The sequence below is a fragment of the Prorops nasuta genome, unplaced genomic scaffold (assembly GCF_024137725.1).
Source record: "Prorops nasuta isolate Cenicafe-Biocafe unplaced genomic scaffold, Cenicafe_Pnas_1.2 PNAS00019, whole genome shotgun sequence".
NCBI classification, from domain to species: domain Eukaryota; kingdom Metazoa; phylum Arthropoda; class Insecta; order Hymenoptera; family Bethylidae; genus Prorops; species Prorops nasuta.
The window spans coordinates 2,808,856-2,826,042 of NW_027116816.1; the positions used below are offsets into that span (position 1 = coordinate 2,808,856).

The following is a 17,187-nucleotide window of genomic DNA, read 5'->3' on the forward strand; positions in this document are numbered from 1 at the left end:
GAGGGCGGCAGTTTCGATCAATCTCTCTCTCACTTCTTTCAGTATCGTGAAAAAAGCGCGAGAATTTTAGACGGTAGATATATTTTGTAGTAACAATGTAGTATTATTGTATTGATTGATGAGTTTGAACCTTTTGTGAAATAATTAATTATAAAAATTAAGGGAAATAAGAAATAAAGGGAAAGAATTTTATATTACGTGCGATTGTTAGTGGTGGCCTCTATTGAGAAGCTTCCTTTTTGAAACCGTAGTTCGCTCGGATTTACCGTAGCTTTCAGTAGTGTTTGCCGTCGAGAAAGAAATTGCGTTAAATCGAAAAGAGTGAAGAAGTGGAAAGAATAGTTTAGTATCGAGGGCTGTGAAAAATGAGAGAAGCAATGGATATGAAAAAAGATGAGTGATAATCGTTGGATGGATGGTTGAAATGAGTGAGTGAGCAGCGTAATATATCGGAAATGTGGTTAGGATTGGGTTTTTTCGAACTGGAGTGTCGCCCCCTGTCGTTAATTTGATGGAAGTCTCTGTAGTTACGGGGAAAGCTATTGGCGAGTCTATCCGCTTCGTAATAAAGTGAAGAATAATATTAATGGATTGATTTTGAGGTGGTAAGGGTGATGAAAATTAGTGATCGCAGGTGTATCAGTTATTTGACGGATCGTGAGGTGTCGTAATTTGCACAAGACTCTCAGAGTGAACGAGCTGCCTTGACGAAGCCTGGCATGGCGGCTATTTTCTGAACCAATTGGAAGGTGGCTCTCTTATAGCAAGAGTTCCCAATCTGAAATTGTAAATTGTACCAGGCGTCATCGTTTGGCTACCTCGGAATTTACATAAATCAAAGAATATTGCGAAAATAGAAAAAGAGAGGAACGGGGATCCAAGCGGATGCGAATTCTGATCACTTTGAGACAGACTCGGTATTATTGAAGGAACGGAACGAGAGTGAGAGTAGTGCGCGGCTGCGGCTGCCTGGAACGTTAATAATGAGCGATTTGTGTTTGGTCACGTGACCTAGGCCGAAAAATGGCGCAAAGATCAGAGTACAAACATGGGTTCCATTTCGTTGTTGCGGTGTCATTTCTATTTGTTTACAAGCGCTTATTTTCATAAAGCACGTGTTAAGTGAGTTGGATTTTATTGACAGAGTATCTATAAAGGAGTCGAGAATGACGGGGAGAGGAACAAAAAGGCGGGGACGGCCCCCCAAGTCAGTCGTCATGGAAAGGCCAAAAAAGTTCCAATATCACCTGATGAAAAAGCCAAAGTACCTGCAGAACAAGGGTTCCGAAACCCCCAGCTCCCAGCCCAGCACACCAACGGCATCAAGACCCACCTCCCCAGTGGAGAGCGAAGAGAGCAGACGCAGCACCAGGAATCGAAGATCTCGTGGACCCAAAGAAAGGCATTCTCGCAAAGGTGGACATTCTGGGCCTGGTGCATATCAACGCCGAGGTTACAATCCCAATGTAGATTACCATGACTCTGAATATCACTATGGATCTGATTTTGGTGATGAATCTAGTGAAAAAAGCGAGGTTGACGAAGATCCCTTGCAAAGTGATGTAGACTCTTCAGAGAGTATAGAAGAACCAGATCCTTCAAGCGATAGTGATTTCTCCCTCTCTAGTTACAGTAATACTAGCGGCACCCCTAGAAAGACATTATTAGGCCAACAGAGACCTCCTAGTCCTGAACCATTATGGCTACAGAACCGAGAATTACCCCCATTGATTTTACCCAAATCTTCAGATGATCTTTTAGTACCTAAGGAGTTTGTAATGCCATCGCTTTCTATTTATGAAGTGTTGAGGCATTTTCGGAGTTTGGTACGTCTTTCATCATTCAGATTCGAGGACTTCTGTGCTGCTCTCATGTGTGACGATCAAACCAATTTATTGGCAGAGATCCATATTATGCTTATAAAAGCACTTTTAAGAGAGGAAGATTCCCAACAAACTCACTTTGGTCCCTTGGATCAAAAAGATTCTGTTAATGTCAGCTTATATTTTGTTGATTCTATGACTTGGCCAGAGGTACTACGCTCGTATGTAGAAAGTGATAAAGGATTTGATCAGAATATTTTAAACATTTTATCAACATGCGAATATCCATTTACTGCCATTGAGGATAGAATCAAAGTATTACAATTTCTAACAGATCAATTTCTGATAACAAATCCAGTAAGAGAAGATCTACTACATGAAGGTATAGCAAATGGTATTTTTTATTTTCATTTTCTTCTTTTTATTATCTTTTACCTACAATTTTTACAATTTGTACAGTATGAGATATATTGTGGTCATATTGTACTTCTATACACTAAAGTGTATCAGTTATTAAGCAATGACTTTATTTTATTTTAAGTATTATTAAGGTGTTTTAATAAACTTTATAATTTTTAGGTAATATGCATTATGACGATCATTGTAGAGTGTGCCATCGTCTTGGAGATTTATTATGCTGTGAGACTTGTCCAGCAGTATTTCATTTAGAATGTGTAGAGCCGCCATTAGTTGATGTTCCTACAGAAGATTGGCAATGCAGTACATGCAAAGCTCACAAAGTCACAGGAGTAGCTGACTGTATTCCTGATGTTGAAAAAAATGGTTCATTGTGTAGGCAAGAACATTTAGGTTTTGACAGACATGGAAGGAAGTACTGGTTCCTTACAAGGAGGGTCTTTGTGTAAGTTTATAGATTGTACTTACTTTGCTACAAATAGAGTACTGTGGCATCTCTGCAGCAAATACAAAGCCAATGAAATTGAAATTTAAATAACTACAAAATGTTTAAAATTATTAATAGCACATATCTTGCATATTCATGATTTTATAAATAGGGAGCAAACATTACTAATATTTTAATAAGTGTTGATCATCATTTTAAATTTGGTTTTCTCAATGTTATGTTTACTGCAGATGTGGCATGCTTCCATTGTACAACAATATCTTAATATGTAACTATATAGCTGATTTTTTAAAATTTGTGATTTTGGTTATAGTGAAAGTGAAGATGGAGAAGTCTGGTACTACAGTACATCACTACAGCTGCAGGAATTAATGCAGACCTTGGATCGCAATGATATGGAGGTAGCTTTGTATAGAGAATTATCTGATTACAAAGATGAGATTGTACGTCAGATGGATCTTACTGAAACTATCACTAATCAGTACAAAGGCAACAAAAAATCTTACTTAGAAGTGGAAAATGGTAATTAATGCATTATTTTGTATTAGTGATAGCTTTTTTTATTTACGTTCTAATTGTTATAATATTTTTAGGCCTTATTCTCAAAATGCAAAAGGAACGACAGGAGAAGAAGGAAAAAGAGGAAGAGGAGAAAAAGGAAAAAGAACGACAGATAGCGGAAGAAATGGTACGCAAAATACATGAAGGCACAGATTCACCAGAAGGAAACACAGCAGACCAAGAAACCAAATCGTCGACAAATAAACCATCTTCCGATGTAATAGGTGAAAATACCGAGGTAGACAGTGTAGATAATGAATTAGCATCTGTTTTGAGTGGAGATTTACCAAATAAAACTGGCAAATCTTCTTCACCTTCCTCTACTGAAGAGGTAGAAGAAGAAATCTTAGAAGGGGAAGAGAAAATTGGAAAAGATGGTAAGCTGAATATTTTTCTAATTAAATTTATATTAATACTATATGAATGCATTGACAAAAAATTTTCATTTAGGTAAAAAGCACACCATTGTTACAAGATCAAAAACAGGATCACTGACACCTAGAACATTCAGCATGGATGATTTGAAACGGAAACCTCCTTCATCGTTATCCAAAGATGAATTGGAGAAGCTAGACAAAACAATGAGGGAGGAAGGTGACGGAACGAGATTAACAAGGCAAAAGGCACATCAAATAGCTTCAGGAACACATCTATTTAAATTAGGAATGGATACTAATTTTAAATCTTACATCAATCAATATAGTAACAATCCAATCGCTTTAAATAAAATTCAGCGTAACGAAGAGCGTGATAAGAAGCGTCATTTGTCACATAAATTCTCTCTGACACAAGCTTCTGAATTTAAATGGGTCGGTAGTTTAACAGGAACGCGTGCATTATTAGTTAGTACTCTGAGACAAACGATTTTGCAATTGGAGAGCAGTATTCAAGCGCCATTCATGCATACAAATTGGCCTCTTTTACGTAAACCGTGGACTACTGCTGTGAGCGCTTGCATTAATCCAAGGGATTTCGCACGTGCTCTGATAGTATTGCAAGCATGTATAAAATCCGTTGTTTTTGCCAGCGTCTGGCACGATCAGCTGGGCCATGTAAAATTGCAACGGGTAACTGCTCTTGAAAGAGAAGAGAAAAAACGGCTGGATAAAAAAGAAAAGAAAGAAAGGGAAGACGAAGAAGAAAGAAATCGCCTTTTTAATTTTGTAAAGTATACGTTAGGCTTGAAGCATCAAGTATGGAAGCAAAAAGGCGAGGAATATAGGGTTCATGGTCAAGGTGGCTGGCTGTGGGTTTCTGCTAGGCGTAGATATAAGTTTGCAGAAATGATGAAAATGGGTTTACGCGTAGGGCCTCAAAAGATTATGGTCCAAATAAAAGATCAAGGAGGAATCAAAATTTTAGCTCTAGATCCACCGACGTACGAATTTCTTATTAATGAGTACTGTGCTCCAAAGATTGAAGAAAACACTACGTCTGACGTAAAAGTAAAAGCAGAAACTACTTTGATAGAAGAATCTACTACTAAGAACGCGAATAATGTTAAAGTAGAAGCAGAATGTAAAGTTGAAAATATTAAGTCTGAAGAAAAGATGGACACTGAAGAAAATGAGAATGCTGATGAGAAAACATCGTCAAATACCGAAGGACTGCAAGTGAAGCAGGAAAGCAAAATGAATTTATCCTGTAAGCAATGCTTATTTCTCGTTAGCATTAATAACGTATTTTTATAAATAATTATTTATGATAACTTTTCTGTTCTTTATAGTTTTAGCAGGAATGAAAATCGAAAAAGTATTTACGCCTATTAAAGCATTCGAAGAAATCGATATCACGAAGGCTTTGACTACACCTGGCAGGCTGCACTATCCAAAAATTGGAAAAAAGACAAGAATAGATGATTTTTTGGCACGTAGAACTCATTTGAAGCTTTTGGAAGAAAGAAGATTACTACAATCCGTAAGTAACTTCGAATTGTTTTTGAGAGAAAAATGCAATTTATTTTTAAAGTAGCAACTGTTTATAATTGATATTTTAATTTATAGGAAAAGAACAAAGAATTAAATCAATCTCAAAATCAAAAGTCAACAGATGGTGAGGCGGAAGTTGATGTAGAGAATAACGAAGAGAATGATACAGACGGTAGTGGTAGTGATAATACTCTACAAAATATTATTTCCAGAAAACAATCAAAGCTAATGACTCTTTCTTCATCAGCTAGGGAAATGCTAACAGTCATAGGTAAACGTATACAACAGGTTCGAACGCAGTACGCTAATATCATGAAACTGAATAAAAGTGCTACATGCTATTCTAAATATTGCAACATGACATCTACCCAAGGAAAAACGACTACCGGTACTCAATCGTTGAATCCAACTTGTTATTCCCCAATATGTTTACAAAAAGCACGTCTCAAACGAGATCTTTTGACTTTACTGAGAAAAGCAAACGCCTTAAATAATAACCAGCCATTAACTACGAGTACTCTATTGACATCAATAAATTCACCAGTATGTCAAACAGAAACGAAAATGGAAGATGCGGATCAAGCAAGAGATGCGATTCGAAGAGATTTGGAATCTGCGGTGGCTCTCGCGACTCACTGTAATGAAGAAGTGCAAGCAACCAACGTAGTTCTCGACAAAACGAACATAAAGGATGTTTCTCCTGTTTGTAAAAAATTGAAGACAGAGTATACTACTGAACAAGTTACTGAGAAAGTGGATACTATAGTGAAAACTGATGGTAATGTAGTAACAACAACGGCACAAAGTCTGAAGACTGAAGGCGGCGTGGTACAAAGCATGAAACTTAATGCAGCGTCTCAAAATTCAGTCAATCTATTCGAGGCGAAAAAAACGTATGTATTTTTTTTTTTTAAATAAATAGGATTTTGTGTTAATTTTTCAAACTAATTGATTAATTACAGAGATTTAAGTAATACTGGAACAAAAACAATGACTGTTAATCGCAGAGGTAGGACAGTGCAAAGATGCACTGTTGCCAAAGAACTGAATGCAGATGGAACAGAAAGAGTGTACTCTGCAGTTTCTACTGAAGGCAAGGTTTATCTAAAGAAGGTGTCGATTTCTTTAGCGGATAGGAAGAAAAAGCGTACACCTGTGAAGTATCCTTTATGCTCAACGTTTTGTACAAAGAATAAGCATAGAAGTATATTGTTACTTCCGCAACACGAGTTACGAAAATTAGCCCGACTTGGAGGGCGATCACCGGTTCAAGGATTTCATCAAATGGCAAAAGTAAGGGTTTTATATTGAAAATATTAAAACTGATAAATCAGTTCCTCCCTCATAATATTTTTATGTGAATTTTTAGGCAAATGTGTCTGTATGGCCTTACCCATGCCCCAGACCGCTGTTCAAGACTTGTTGGCTATACCGCACAGTTGGTTTAAAATCTTTAGCCGCAGCTGCTATTCAACTTAGAATATTATGGGCATGCTTACGTTGGGACGACATGGCAGCAAAGCCTCTTTCGACAGACGGCAAACATCAAATAACAACAGATACGGAAATTATGTCATTAGAAATTCTAAAACATCGACATGTTGGCCAATTTTTGGACAAAACTCAGTACTTGCGTAGAAAAGTTGTCATACCATTAGAACTACCAAAACAAATTAGAGGTCTGTTATTAATACTGCCTATTTAAATATAATCAATAATTAATAAGTTTAGAGGTTTAACATGAAGGTTCTTTGTAGAAGTCACGTCGATAAGGAGTGGATTAAGGAAAAGAAAACGACCAGAATCTCCTCAAAGCACTGAACCACAGGTTACAGAGGAATGGGTAGATGAAGATAAGCTGGAGCTATGGGAGATAAAACAGTACGGTGATAGGTAAGAAAACAAAAAGAAATATTGCTTTATTTGAATTTACATGGAATATGATTGGCATTATTTTTATTCTTGATACAAGCTAAATCCTTATTCCTCGCAGCATTTTGTACTCATCCAATTTTTATTTTCCTGAAAATGATACTAATAGTGAATGTAGAAATGTGTTTTTGTTGTGTTAAAGTATGCATACCTTTCATTTAAATTCGAGAAATTACCTTTCCTTATTTAATACCACTTGATACTAACCCTCTGCTTGGTGTATGTCCTCCCTAGGTTAGAGAAGGCTAATGTCCAGATTATTACTAGGAGTCGATCAGGTGCACCACAGTCTATCGTTGTTGGTGGTAATAGAACAGGTACGAATTCCTCTGATCAGTTAGTGAGCGGTAAGGCAACTCCGGAAGAAATAAAAGAAAAGATGGAACAGCAGTTACGTATGCAGAGAGCAGCTCATCAACAAAAACGGGCTCTTGAAACTCTCAAAAGTCCAGCTAATACTGCTTCACCAGGTATTATTTTGTTCTACTTAATTGCCTAAGGAAGAAACCTTATAAAATCAGTATGTTAATACGTTTTTTAAACTTTTATAGACGGCACTGTTAAATTGGTATCAAAAGTTGCAATACCAACTACTCCAGCTTCTGGAAAATCCCAGCTGACATCTTTGCTCACAACACCAACACCAAACAAGACATTCATTGGAACAAGACGTATTTATATGACCAAATCATCCGATGGAACAACGAAAGTAGTATCAGGACCTACTAGCATTTTGCCTAAAACACCACAGAATCAGACAGCCAATCAGCAATCGTTGATTAAAGTCACCGGTCAGGGTAAAAACTGAAGCTTAATTTTGAAAGATTTACTTCCGTTTCAGTGTAAAAGAATGATTTTCAAATTTTTTAATTTAGGAACAAATACTCCAGTTCAACACATTCAACAAAGGGTACAAATTTTAAGAGGTCCTGATGGCAAATTACAAGTACGAGGCTTGATGCCGGGTCAACAATTGGTTCAAATGCCTGACGGTAAACTTCACGTATTGAACACAGGTCAGGCTATTGCAGCATCTCCCGCGGCTCCAACAGCAGCTTCAAGTACTACGACAACACCGGTATCTGCATCAGCTTCTTTCGATTTACTTAATTATCAATTTAGTGTATTCAATTGTTACAACATCATGTATTTATTTACTTAGTCGAAAGTGACAGGAGCTGTTACTACTCCAAAGAGTTCAACTACCAATACGCCAGTTAAAGGTAGTCCAGCTAAAGTTACTACAGCAACTCAAAGCCCTCAACAAGCTGTTCAACGTGCCAAAACAGTAACGGCAACGGTGGCAAATGCCACTCCAATACAAGGTGCCAAGAGTACAGTTGTCGTTGCCAATACTGGACAATTACTTCAAGGGGCACAAGTAAGCTATCTGATAACTTTAAATCAATGTAAATATTTGAATTGCTCGAAAATTATAGCGAAATTCTTACAATAATGTAGGTTATTTCTGGGACTGGTCAAGTAATTAATACAAATCAAATCGTTGTGACTAATGCTAATTTGGCACAGCAATTGGCGTCGGGTAAAGCCCAACTGGCTACTATAGGTGGGCACCAAGTTGTAATACGCAGTACTCCAACTGGAAATCAACTAGTACAGCTAAATTCAACAAATAGTGGAATAATAGTTAAGAATGCGGTTACACCAAGTAAACAACAAGGTTAGAGAGTACAATTTAATTTTATTACCTATACACACACAATATTTGTTAAAAAGACAACTAGTATCATTATTTGCGTTTTGCAGTTCCCATTGCACCACGCACACAAGTGTCAACATCTACGACACAAACTGGAGAAACGACGAGTGCTTTATCTACTGTAGCATCCGCAACTACAACTACGACAGCATCAACAGCATCAAATCAAGCTTCAACAGTTCCAGCTCCAGGAAGCATTGAAGCTTCCTTACTGGCTGGTCAGCCTCCTGGCACAATAATTAAATGTGTGACAGCTCAAGTAATACAAACTACCCAAGGGCCTCGAATAGTCTTACAAGGGCTTCAAGGTGCTGACTTCACTCCTCAGCAACTTGCAATGGTACAACAACAAGTTAAACAACAGCTGTTGAAAGGTTTGTAAATAGTCGTGTTTCTTAAGGATAAATTTTTTCTATCTAAAAACTTAACTGAGTACAATCTATTATACAGCCCAAGCTGCTACGGGTAAGCACGGAGTTCTGGGCCCCACAAAAATTTATTTAGCTGTTCAACCTGCACCTGGAGTGAATCAACAACAAGCTTCCCAGACTACGACTACATCTGTATCCAATGCGACTACACCTAAACAACAATCTCAACTGCCTACAGCTTCGTCACAACCAGCTGCTGTTCCGGTTTCAGGTCAGATACAATTAATAATTATAGATACTATCCAAGCCTTGTTTTTACCGCTATTAATGCAATATGAAATGAGAAATAATATTTTTCCTTCCCAAACCTACTTTTTACAATAAGTCATATGTCGCTGTCAGATGCCAATCGCATATGTATACTTACAGTGTTTGGATTGGTCCAGATGACAACAGACAGTAACATACGATTCACTGTAAAATGGACTTTATCATATTGTTCTAATTCAGCTAAGAATCAACACAGTATTATTCATATGACACAGTATGGATCACAAACTATGTATTTGTGTCTTCTTGTCTTGATTTTTAAGCTAGCTAAGAAGTACCCTATTTAAATTTAGTAGTTAAATGATAAAACTTGAAATTATTAATTACAGCTAATGCTTTTACACTTAACACTACTATTTAATTTATTTCATTAGATTCTCAAGACGATACAGACAATACTCGGCCAGCTTCTCAAGCCTCAGCTGAAAAACCAAAAGTTGTCGTTCAACAAGTTGGACGAGCTTCTAATGCTACAGATGACAATCTTCAGAAACAAAATATGGCTAATGGACAACAGCCGACACAATCGATCAAAGAGGAAAAAGACTCGTCGAATAAATTTATTATAACTCCAGATTACATTCAGCAAAGTTGGTTTAATTTCATTTGAGAATTAATGTGACAATCGTGTTTATTTCAATCTTAATTTTATGTTTTTTTTTTTTTTTATTTAGCTATCAAGAATGCATTGAAGCAAGAAAATCTTAACCCGGAGATAGAAGAGAAGCTGTTACAACTTCAGAGATATCAAGAGAAACAAATGAAGGGTGGTGTTGAAACTTCAGTGAGCAATAATCAAACTAATAATACTCCTACTATGACACCTCAACGGGCACCATCTCGAAAACGACCTGCATCTTCAAACATTCCACCCGCTACAATAACTACATCAACACAATCAGCAACAGATGTTAGCAAGGACAACGAGTGGGTAGAAACTCCAAAGAAAAAGGTTGTCATAAAACAAGAGCCCCGCGAAACAACAAAGTAAGGAATAATCTTCATTAAAAATACGATTTTAATTGTTTTAATCGATATTTTAACATCTATATAAATTTTAGGATAAAACAAGAAGCAGCAGACACCGAACCTAATCAGAAGAGTCGGTCTGCAAAAATGAGAGATAACCAGGAACAACGTAGAAAGCAGCAAGTGCACTCACGAATGCAAATTTTACTGTTCCGCCATAAGGAACTCTTAAAGAAAGATATATTGAAAAAAAGAGCTCTTCTTGAGAAAGAGTTACAAATAGACATTCAAAAAGAGCTGTCGGTTGAGCTGGCTACTAGAACAAAAGCGGAAAGGCACAAGCAAGATGAAGTTAAGGTTGGAAGCGCAAAGCGTAAAGCTAATGCACAAGCAGCTCAGCAAGTTAGTCCACCAACTCGTGGCGGAAGACCAAAGAAACACAAATCTCAGGGTAATGCAAATACACCTCCAGGGTCTTCAACAACAGCAAATCGAATCAAAAAAGAAAAATTATATTGTTTGTGCAGAACGCCTTATGATGAAACTAAGTGAGTATTTGATATTGTTATTTTTACCCTTGTAGTAAATAATTTTTTGATATATACAAAATATTTATATGAATGTTATGATTTATTAGGTTTTACGTTGGTTGTGATGTATGTAACAATTGGTTCCATGGCGATTGCGTAGGCATCACTGAAGAAATGAGTAAATCTTTGTCAGAATTTGTTTGTACAGAATGTAGACATGCAAGAGACACTCAAGAATTATACTGCTTATGCAAACAGCCATATGATGAATCTCAGTAAGTAACATGAACAAGATATAAATACAATTTAAAACCAGATGGGAAAAATTGCAAAAGTAACCATTGGAATACTTGATTTTCAGGTTTTATATTTGTTGTGACAAATGTCAAGATTGGTTTCATGGTCGCTGTGTTGGAATTTTACAGTCGGAAGCTGACAATATCGATGAATATGTTTGTCCAAATTGTCAGCGGAATTCCTCCGTTAATTTTGCTAATATGAAAAATCTTAATGCCAAGGACTTAGATTTGCTAAAGAAATTAATAAAACAAATACAGGTTTGTAGACAAGTTAGTTTGTAATAGGATAAATAGTGTTTGAATTAAGTTTGAAAGAAAAAAATCATAAACGAATTCTTATAGGCTCATAAAAGTGCTTGGCCGTTTATGGAGCCTGTAGATCCAAATGAAGCACCTGATTATTATAAGGTTATAAAGGAGCCTATGGGTCAGTATTAAATGTTAATTTTTTCTTGTGCACAATGGACACGCTCGGTAAATACTTAGCGAATTGATGTAGCTGGTCAAATAAAAAAAAACTAATTGACTAACTCAATCATGTCATTCGCTTAGTAACCGATGTGTTAGTCGAACGCGTCCATGATGAAAATATACAATATATTAATAATGTATTATGATTTAACAGATTTACAAACGATTGAGTTGAGGATAAACGACAAATCGTACAAGAAACTAAGTGAGTTTATTGGGGACATGACCAAAATATTTGACAATTGCCGCTACTATAATCCTAAAGAATCACCATTTTTTAAATGCGCGGAATCCTTAGAAACGTATTTTGTCCATAAAATAAAAAGCTTAAGGGAAAAGTTTTCGGAAGGAAAGTAAGCAATCAAAACTAACAATAAATGAGTGGAAGTGTTAGTTCGCGACTATGTGCAGTGTTATTAGAAAATGATCTGTGCCAGTATATCAATGGAAACTGAAACTTAAGGTGACTGTAGGCGTATAAGAGTAGATTATGCAGATTGAATATTTATTAGAGTTGTGTGAGCGTTCATTTAACTTTATAAATATAATTAAAAAATAATGACGCGCGCAACGAATTCTGGGCCGGAACTTGTTTTGCTGTTCATTAACAGTCACCAATACAATGTATATCATTTTTATGATCAACCGGTAAATGCACAACAATCCTATTTTAAACAACATTAATTAATAATGATACTGTTGTAATAAAGGTATCTGATACTGTCATTTAATTAAGCGTCAAATAAAACTTAATCAATTTTCCACACTGCTATTTTGTAATGATGGTTCTGTGCTATTTTCGGTTCAAATGGATGATGGTTGAAATTGAGCTAATAGCATAACTATCAGTTCTTTTTTCTTAAGATAATATTTCGTTATTAGTGGTAAGTTTTGGTTCAGAATTCCTCTTTAATTCACACACTCATTTTCACCTATTGTTCATCTACACATGTAATACATGTGTAGTAGTAAGCTTTGCGTGCATAGTAGTGAATAATATTACAGAATCAGTGCCAGTGACAGATAGTAAAACTATGATCAATAATGTTTATAATAATTGGAAGCTAATTATTTTATGAGGCAAATTAACAGAATACATTAAACAAACGAAAGACCATTTGGAAATTCGTAGAAATAATAATAATAATGGCGGTTGAGTCCTCGTTGAAATAAGTCGCCCATGAAAAGCATTCTATGTAGTATTCAAATATGATATGGCTAAAAAAGGCGCATAATAAATTGTACAAATTTGGTTAACGTGCTCTTGCAAGTAATTATTATATTACTTATATTGTTTTAATCACATAAATTTTCTATGAAATTGTTTATACGCAAGACCTGACCCTAGATTTTAAGGATTCAGCAGAAATTCTGCTTTGTGTATATACGAAGACAGTAATGTCTGAAAGACTTTTGAAGAAAGTGAATTATAGAGAAATGAAAAAATCTGAAAATCAGTTAATTATGATTACTGATTCCCTTAAGAACGATACCGTACTAATGCTTTCAAGTATTATTAAACGATCGATAACAATTTGTAGAACTTTCATATTACAACTTTCATTATTATATTTTTACTATTACTATTATTATTGATTTTATGTTCTAAGAGAATATAAAATTACACGCGAAGAAGTATTGTACTAACCGATGCAGTGTGTGAGTGTAGATTGTGTATATGTATATATGTATGTATATGTATAAATATATCTATATATGTATGTGCATATATATATATATATATATAAAGAGTAAGAATGCCTGTAAGCAGACATTGATTAGCATTCACCAAAGCGCGTTTGCATTCGATGCATCACCGGTGAATTAAAGTAAGAAAGTAAGTCAGTAAAGGAAGGAATAAATTCCATTTTGGGACAAGTAGTTTTTTTTATTATTTAATTCGTACAGATTGTCATAAAAATTGTGTAATAAATAATTTGCTGTAGAAAAAAATGCGTAACTTCAAAGTATGCCTTGTGCACATGTATATTTTTCATAAGTCTCAGGTCATTAAGATCATAAGTCTCCAATAAACTATACCTGCAACTGTTTATTTAAAGAAACATGTCTCTTTAAGCTAAAAGTACATTTCTGCCAGGTTTACGCATGTACAGTATTTTCCCTTAATCAATATAGATACCTGGCACTGATACTTTTTTTATCTTCGAATTTCGATTATGATTAAACTAAAATTTTAAGCTTAAGTATCCCATTCTCCAGGTTTATACACTGCAATAGCTATAATGATTATTTTCTTTATAATACGAAACAAATAAAGAATTAAGTGAAATAATGTCAATCGTTTCATTATATTAATAAAAATTAACTTTGTATACAAGTGTACAAATAAAGTATAGTATAGTATTAAAATTGAACGATTTTTATGTCTTTCTACGAAGAAAGAGGCTAAAGAAGCTGCGAATAAGCTATTGGGATAGTGTAAAAACCAGGTGGAAGATCCTGTTAATCAACTGCGTGTCATCTTACATCCACTTCAAATTTTTTACAGATCACGTTGTGAAGCTTATTTCCATTAAAGAAAAAGCAACAAAGCGTGATAAGGGAATAAATGCAGTCAAGAGTATGACAAAATGGGTGCTTTCAATAATTTTTAAAAAATTTGGTGTATTTTTTTTCATATAACATTAAGTTATTATACTATATTTGAGGTACATTTTTGGACTTTTTAAAACAGAATACATGTAAGATGCATTATCTTATCAGCTCAATTGTAAGATCCTATCTTATAAAACGTGTTTTGTAATGACCATTTGTACTCCTAAGTAGTTTATCCAAAATCAATGAATACAAATAAAATTATTATTTTACTGGTTCATCCCGGTCATGATTAAAACTTTTTTTGTTTTCGGATTTCATCAAATGGTTACTTCTAGATCTTTATAAATAAATTAAAAAGTCTAGAAGTTGCAATTTTACGAAATTTTAAAACAAAATAAAGTTTCGATTAAGATTGATAAGCTATTAAACTAACAGTATTTTCTTGTTTCATTGATTTTTGGAAAGTCACTAAAATACTAATGATCAATAAAAAAAATAAGAGAGATGTTACAATTAAGCTGGTAACTAATTGATCCTGACCGTCCTGTCTTAATTTTTATTTTGAAATTTTCAGAAAATTTAGTTACAATATAATATAATAATTTAGTACCATATATTAAATAAAATAAACTACCTACAACACTTAAAAATGATTAAAAATGTCACATTTTTCTCATTTCCGACTGCATTTACACCCATTTTACCACATGCGTTTCTCGGGGTATAAAATTATAAATCTTTTACAAAATATTTATATATAATATATTTCTACTAATTTTAACCTAAAACTCTTTGTTGTTTTTCACCGTATTTATACATACATATGTACCATAATGTAGTATGTATGTAAAGGACAGGAAATAACAGGGCAGATTAATTTAATGTGTCATTTTTATCGTTTTAATAAGTACCGTCTTTATAATTTATCAGATAAATCACATAGTATTATACATACAACAATAAATACAGATACACATATATGATGGTAAATATATGAATTTAAATCTTTAAATATAAAAATTGATCTTGCATTTAGGGAAGAAAAGAAAACAAAGTATAATTACAGCATAGAGTATAATATATGAGAGAATTATTTAAAAAGTGCGGTACGGATTATTCCATGACTAATCTTCATTAAGATGGAAGAGGCTTATTGTTATAATTACTATTATATTAAAAAAAACACAAGCAGATTATAATCAGTGTAACTGTATAGGTACTACATAGAGAATGAATATAAATTAAACTTTAATTAATTATGATTATAAGTACAATACTTAATTGGCGATCTTGCATTGCCCATTTCTTGTACATTTTACGTCGTATATTGCACCGATAGCAGTATTAATGTACATGATTTTGTTGTTAATAAAAACTCCGAGGTAATGTAATATTTTTTCAAAAATACATTGAAAAATCAAAAAAATTAAAATATAAATACCCTCAAATGTTTGTGATCAAGGGTTAAAAAAGAGTGAACAATTGAAACCAAGGTTAATATAGTTTTTGTTAATGAACATGCTTTTTAAAAACAAAAATTAGGGAAACGTGATATGTGATGCTGATTCATCGAGGGAGCTAACTATCTGTAGTTTTGTTAACATTATATTTTGGTTATTTCGAGCAATATAAGTTGCACTTTTTTATTCTTATTAAGAAGAGAGAGAGAAGAAAATAGATAACATAACGTTAGTTTACACTTTAAAGCGTACACACAATACCGGCAGTCCACACTTAAATTGTGATCTGGAACTCTGGAATAAGATATTTGGAGAAATAAATAGGGGCAAGTAAAATCTGGTTATTGTGAAGTGTGACTTAAGTGCGCGTGGAGAAGGGGTCGGGCATGCAGAGATCAATATCAGTATGGCGGCGGCATTGCGGACCGCTGGCCGGTAGTATTATTGTTATTCGACGTAAGGAGCACCAATGTTATCATGTTGCTACGTATGTTTTACTGTAGATCCCTTAAAAAATGCATTTCACATAAAATGCGCGAAAAAGACAGAAGAAAATTGAGATAAACTAGATCAGGAAAAAGAGAAAAGTGTGATTTTTCGCGTAATACAAAACATTCAGCTTTATAGTAAAAACAGAGCATTGTCAAACTTCTATTGACAGAGAGTGTGAATTGCACGAGTTTCTCAACATAAAATAAACAATCACCATGGCAAAGTACGAGTATAGTATTGCATAATAGTTTTAATTATTATTATCTATTTATAAAGCTTAGTATACATTGCACTTACCTAACATCACCTTTTTGGCGATTGTCGTGTTGTTGTGCATCATGTGTTTTTTTAGTATAATGTTACGTTATACATACATATATATACATCGCAATAGGAGTAAATAAACGTTTTTCCACGTGCTTCTCTCATCTTTATTCTTTTTTTTTAATTACTGGTTCATATTGAAAAAACTTTAATGATTTACATAGAATACGTATGTAGTAGGTTTTAAACTTCCTCAGATCTCAGGTTTCCTTATTTATAATGCACTTTGGATATACTTATTTCAGTTGTACTACTACAATAAGTTAATACAATAATTATTATTGTATTTTTATTAATTTATCTAGGAATGTCTTGTGTTGTGCTTTATTTCTGTAATATGTACAAAGGAATTACAATAAAATCTCCCTTATACATTAGTTCTAGGTTGTCATTGGTTTTTACACTGCCTACATTACCTATTATTATAATTAATTATTTCTGTTGTTTGTAAGGCTAACTTTTCCTTTATTAATCTTATCTTATATATTTAGTATCAATCTCTCTTTTATTATCTATTGTGAGTCATTATCTTTTAGAGCTCATTGATTTAAAA

General features: G+C 34.2%; 1 protein-coding gene across 1 annotated transcript; it reads left to right on the plus strand.

Annotated features, from left to right (window-relative positions):
* The first annotated feature begins 211 nt into the window (after positions 1-211).
* Positions 212-17,072, plus strand: E(bx) (nucleosome-remodeling factor subunit NURF301 E(bx)). The gene is given in 23 exon segments (XM_066739011.1): positions 212-2,205; positions 2,403-2,685; positions 3,002-3,210; positions 3,282-3,626; positions 3,700-4,893; positions 4,976-5,166; positions 5,253-6,070; positions 6,140-6,470; positions 6,547-6,856; positions 6,935-7,070; positions 7,344-7,906; positions 7,985-8,187; positions 8,272-8,490; positions 8,571-8,790; positions 8,877-9,203; positions 9,280-9,471; positions 9,905-10,120; positions 10,205-10,517; positions 10,592-11,047; positions 11,137-11,304; positions 11,391-11,586; positions 11,671-11,755; positions 11,954-17,072. Coding segments are annotated over 23 exon segments (8,217 nt in total). The 5' UTR covers positions 212-1,166; the 3' UTR covers positions 12,157-17,072.
* Positions 17,073-17,187: the final 115 nt, after the last annotated feature.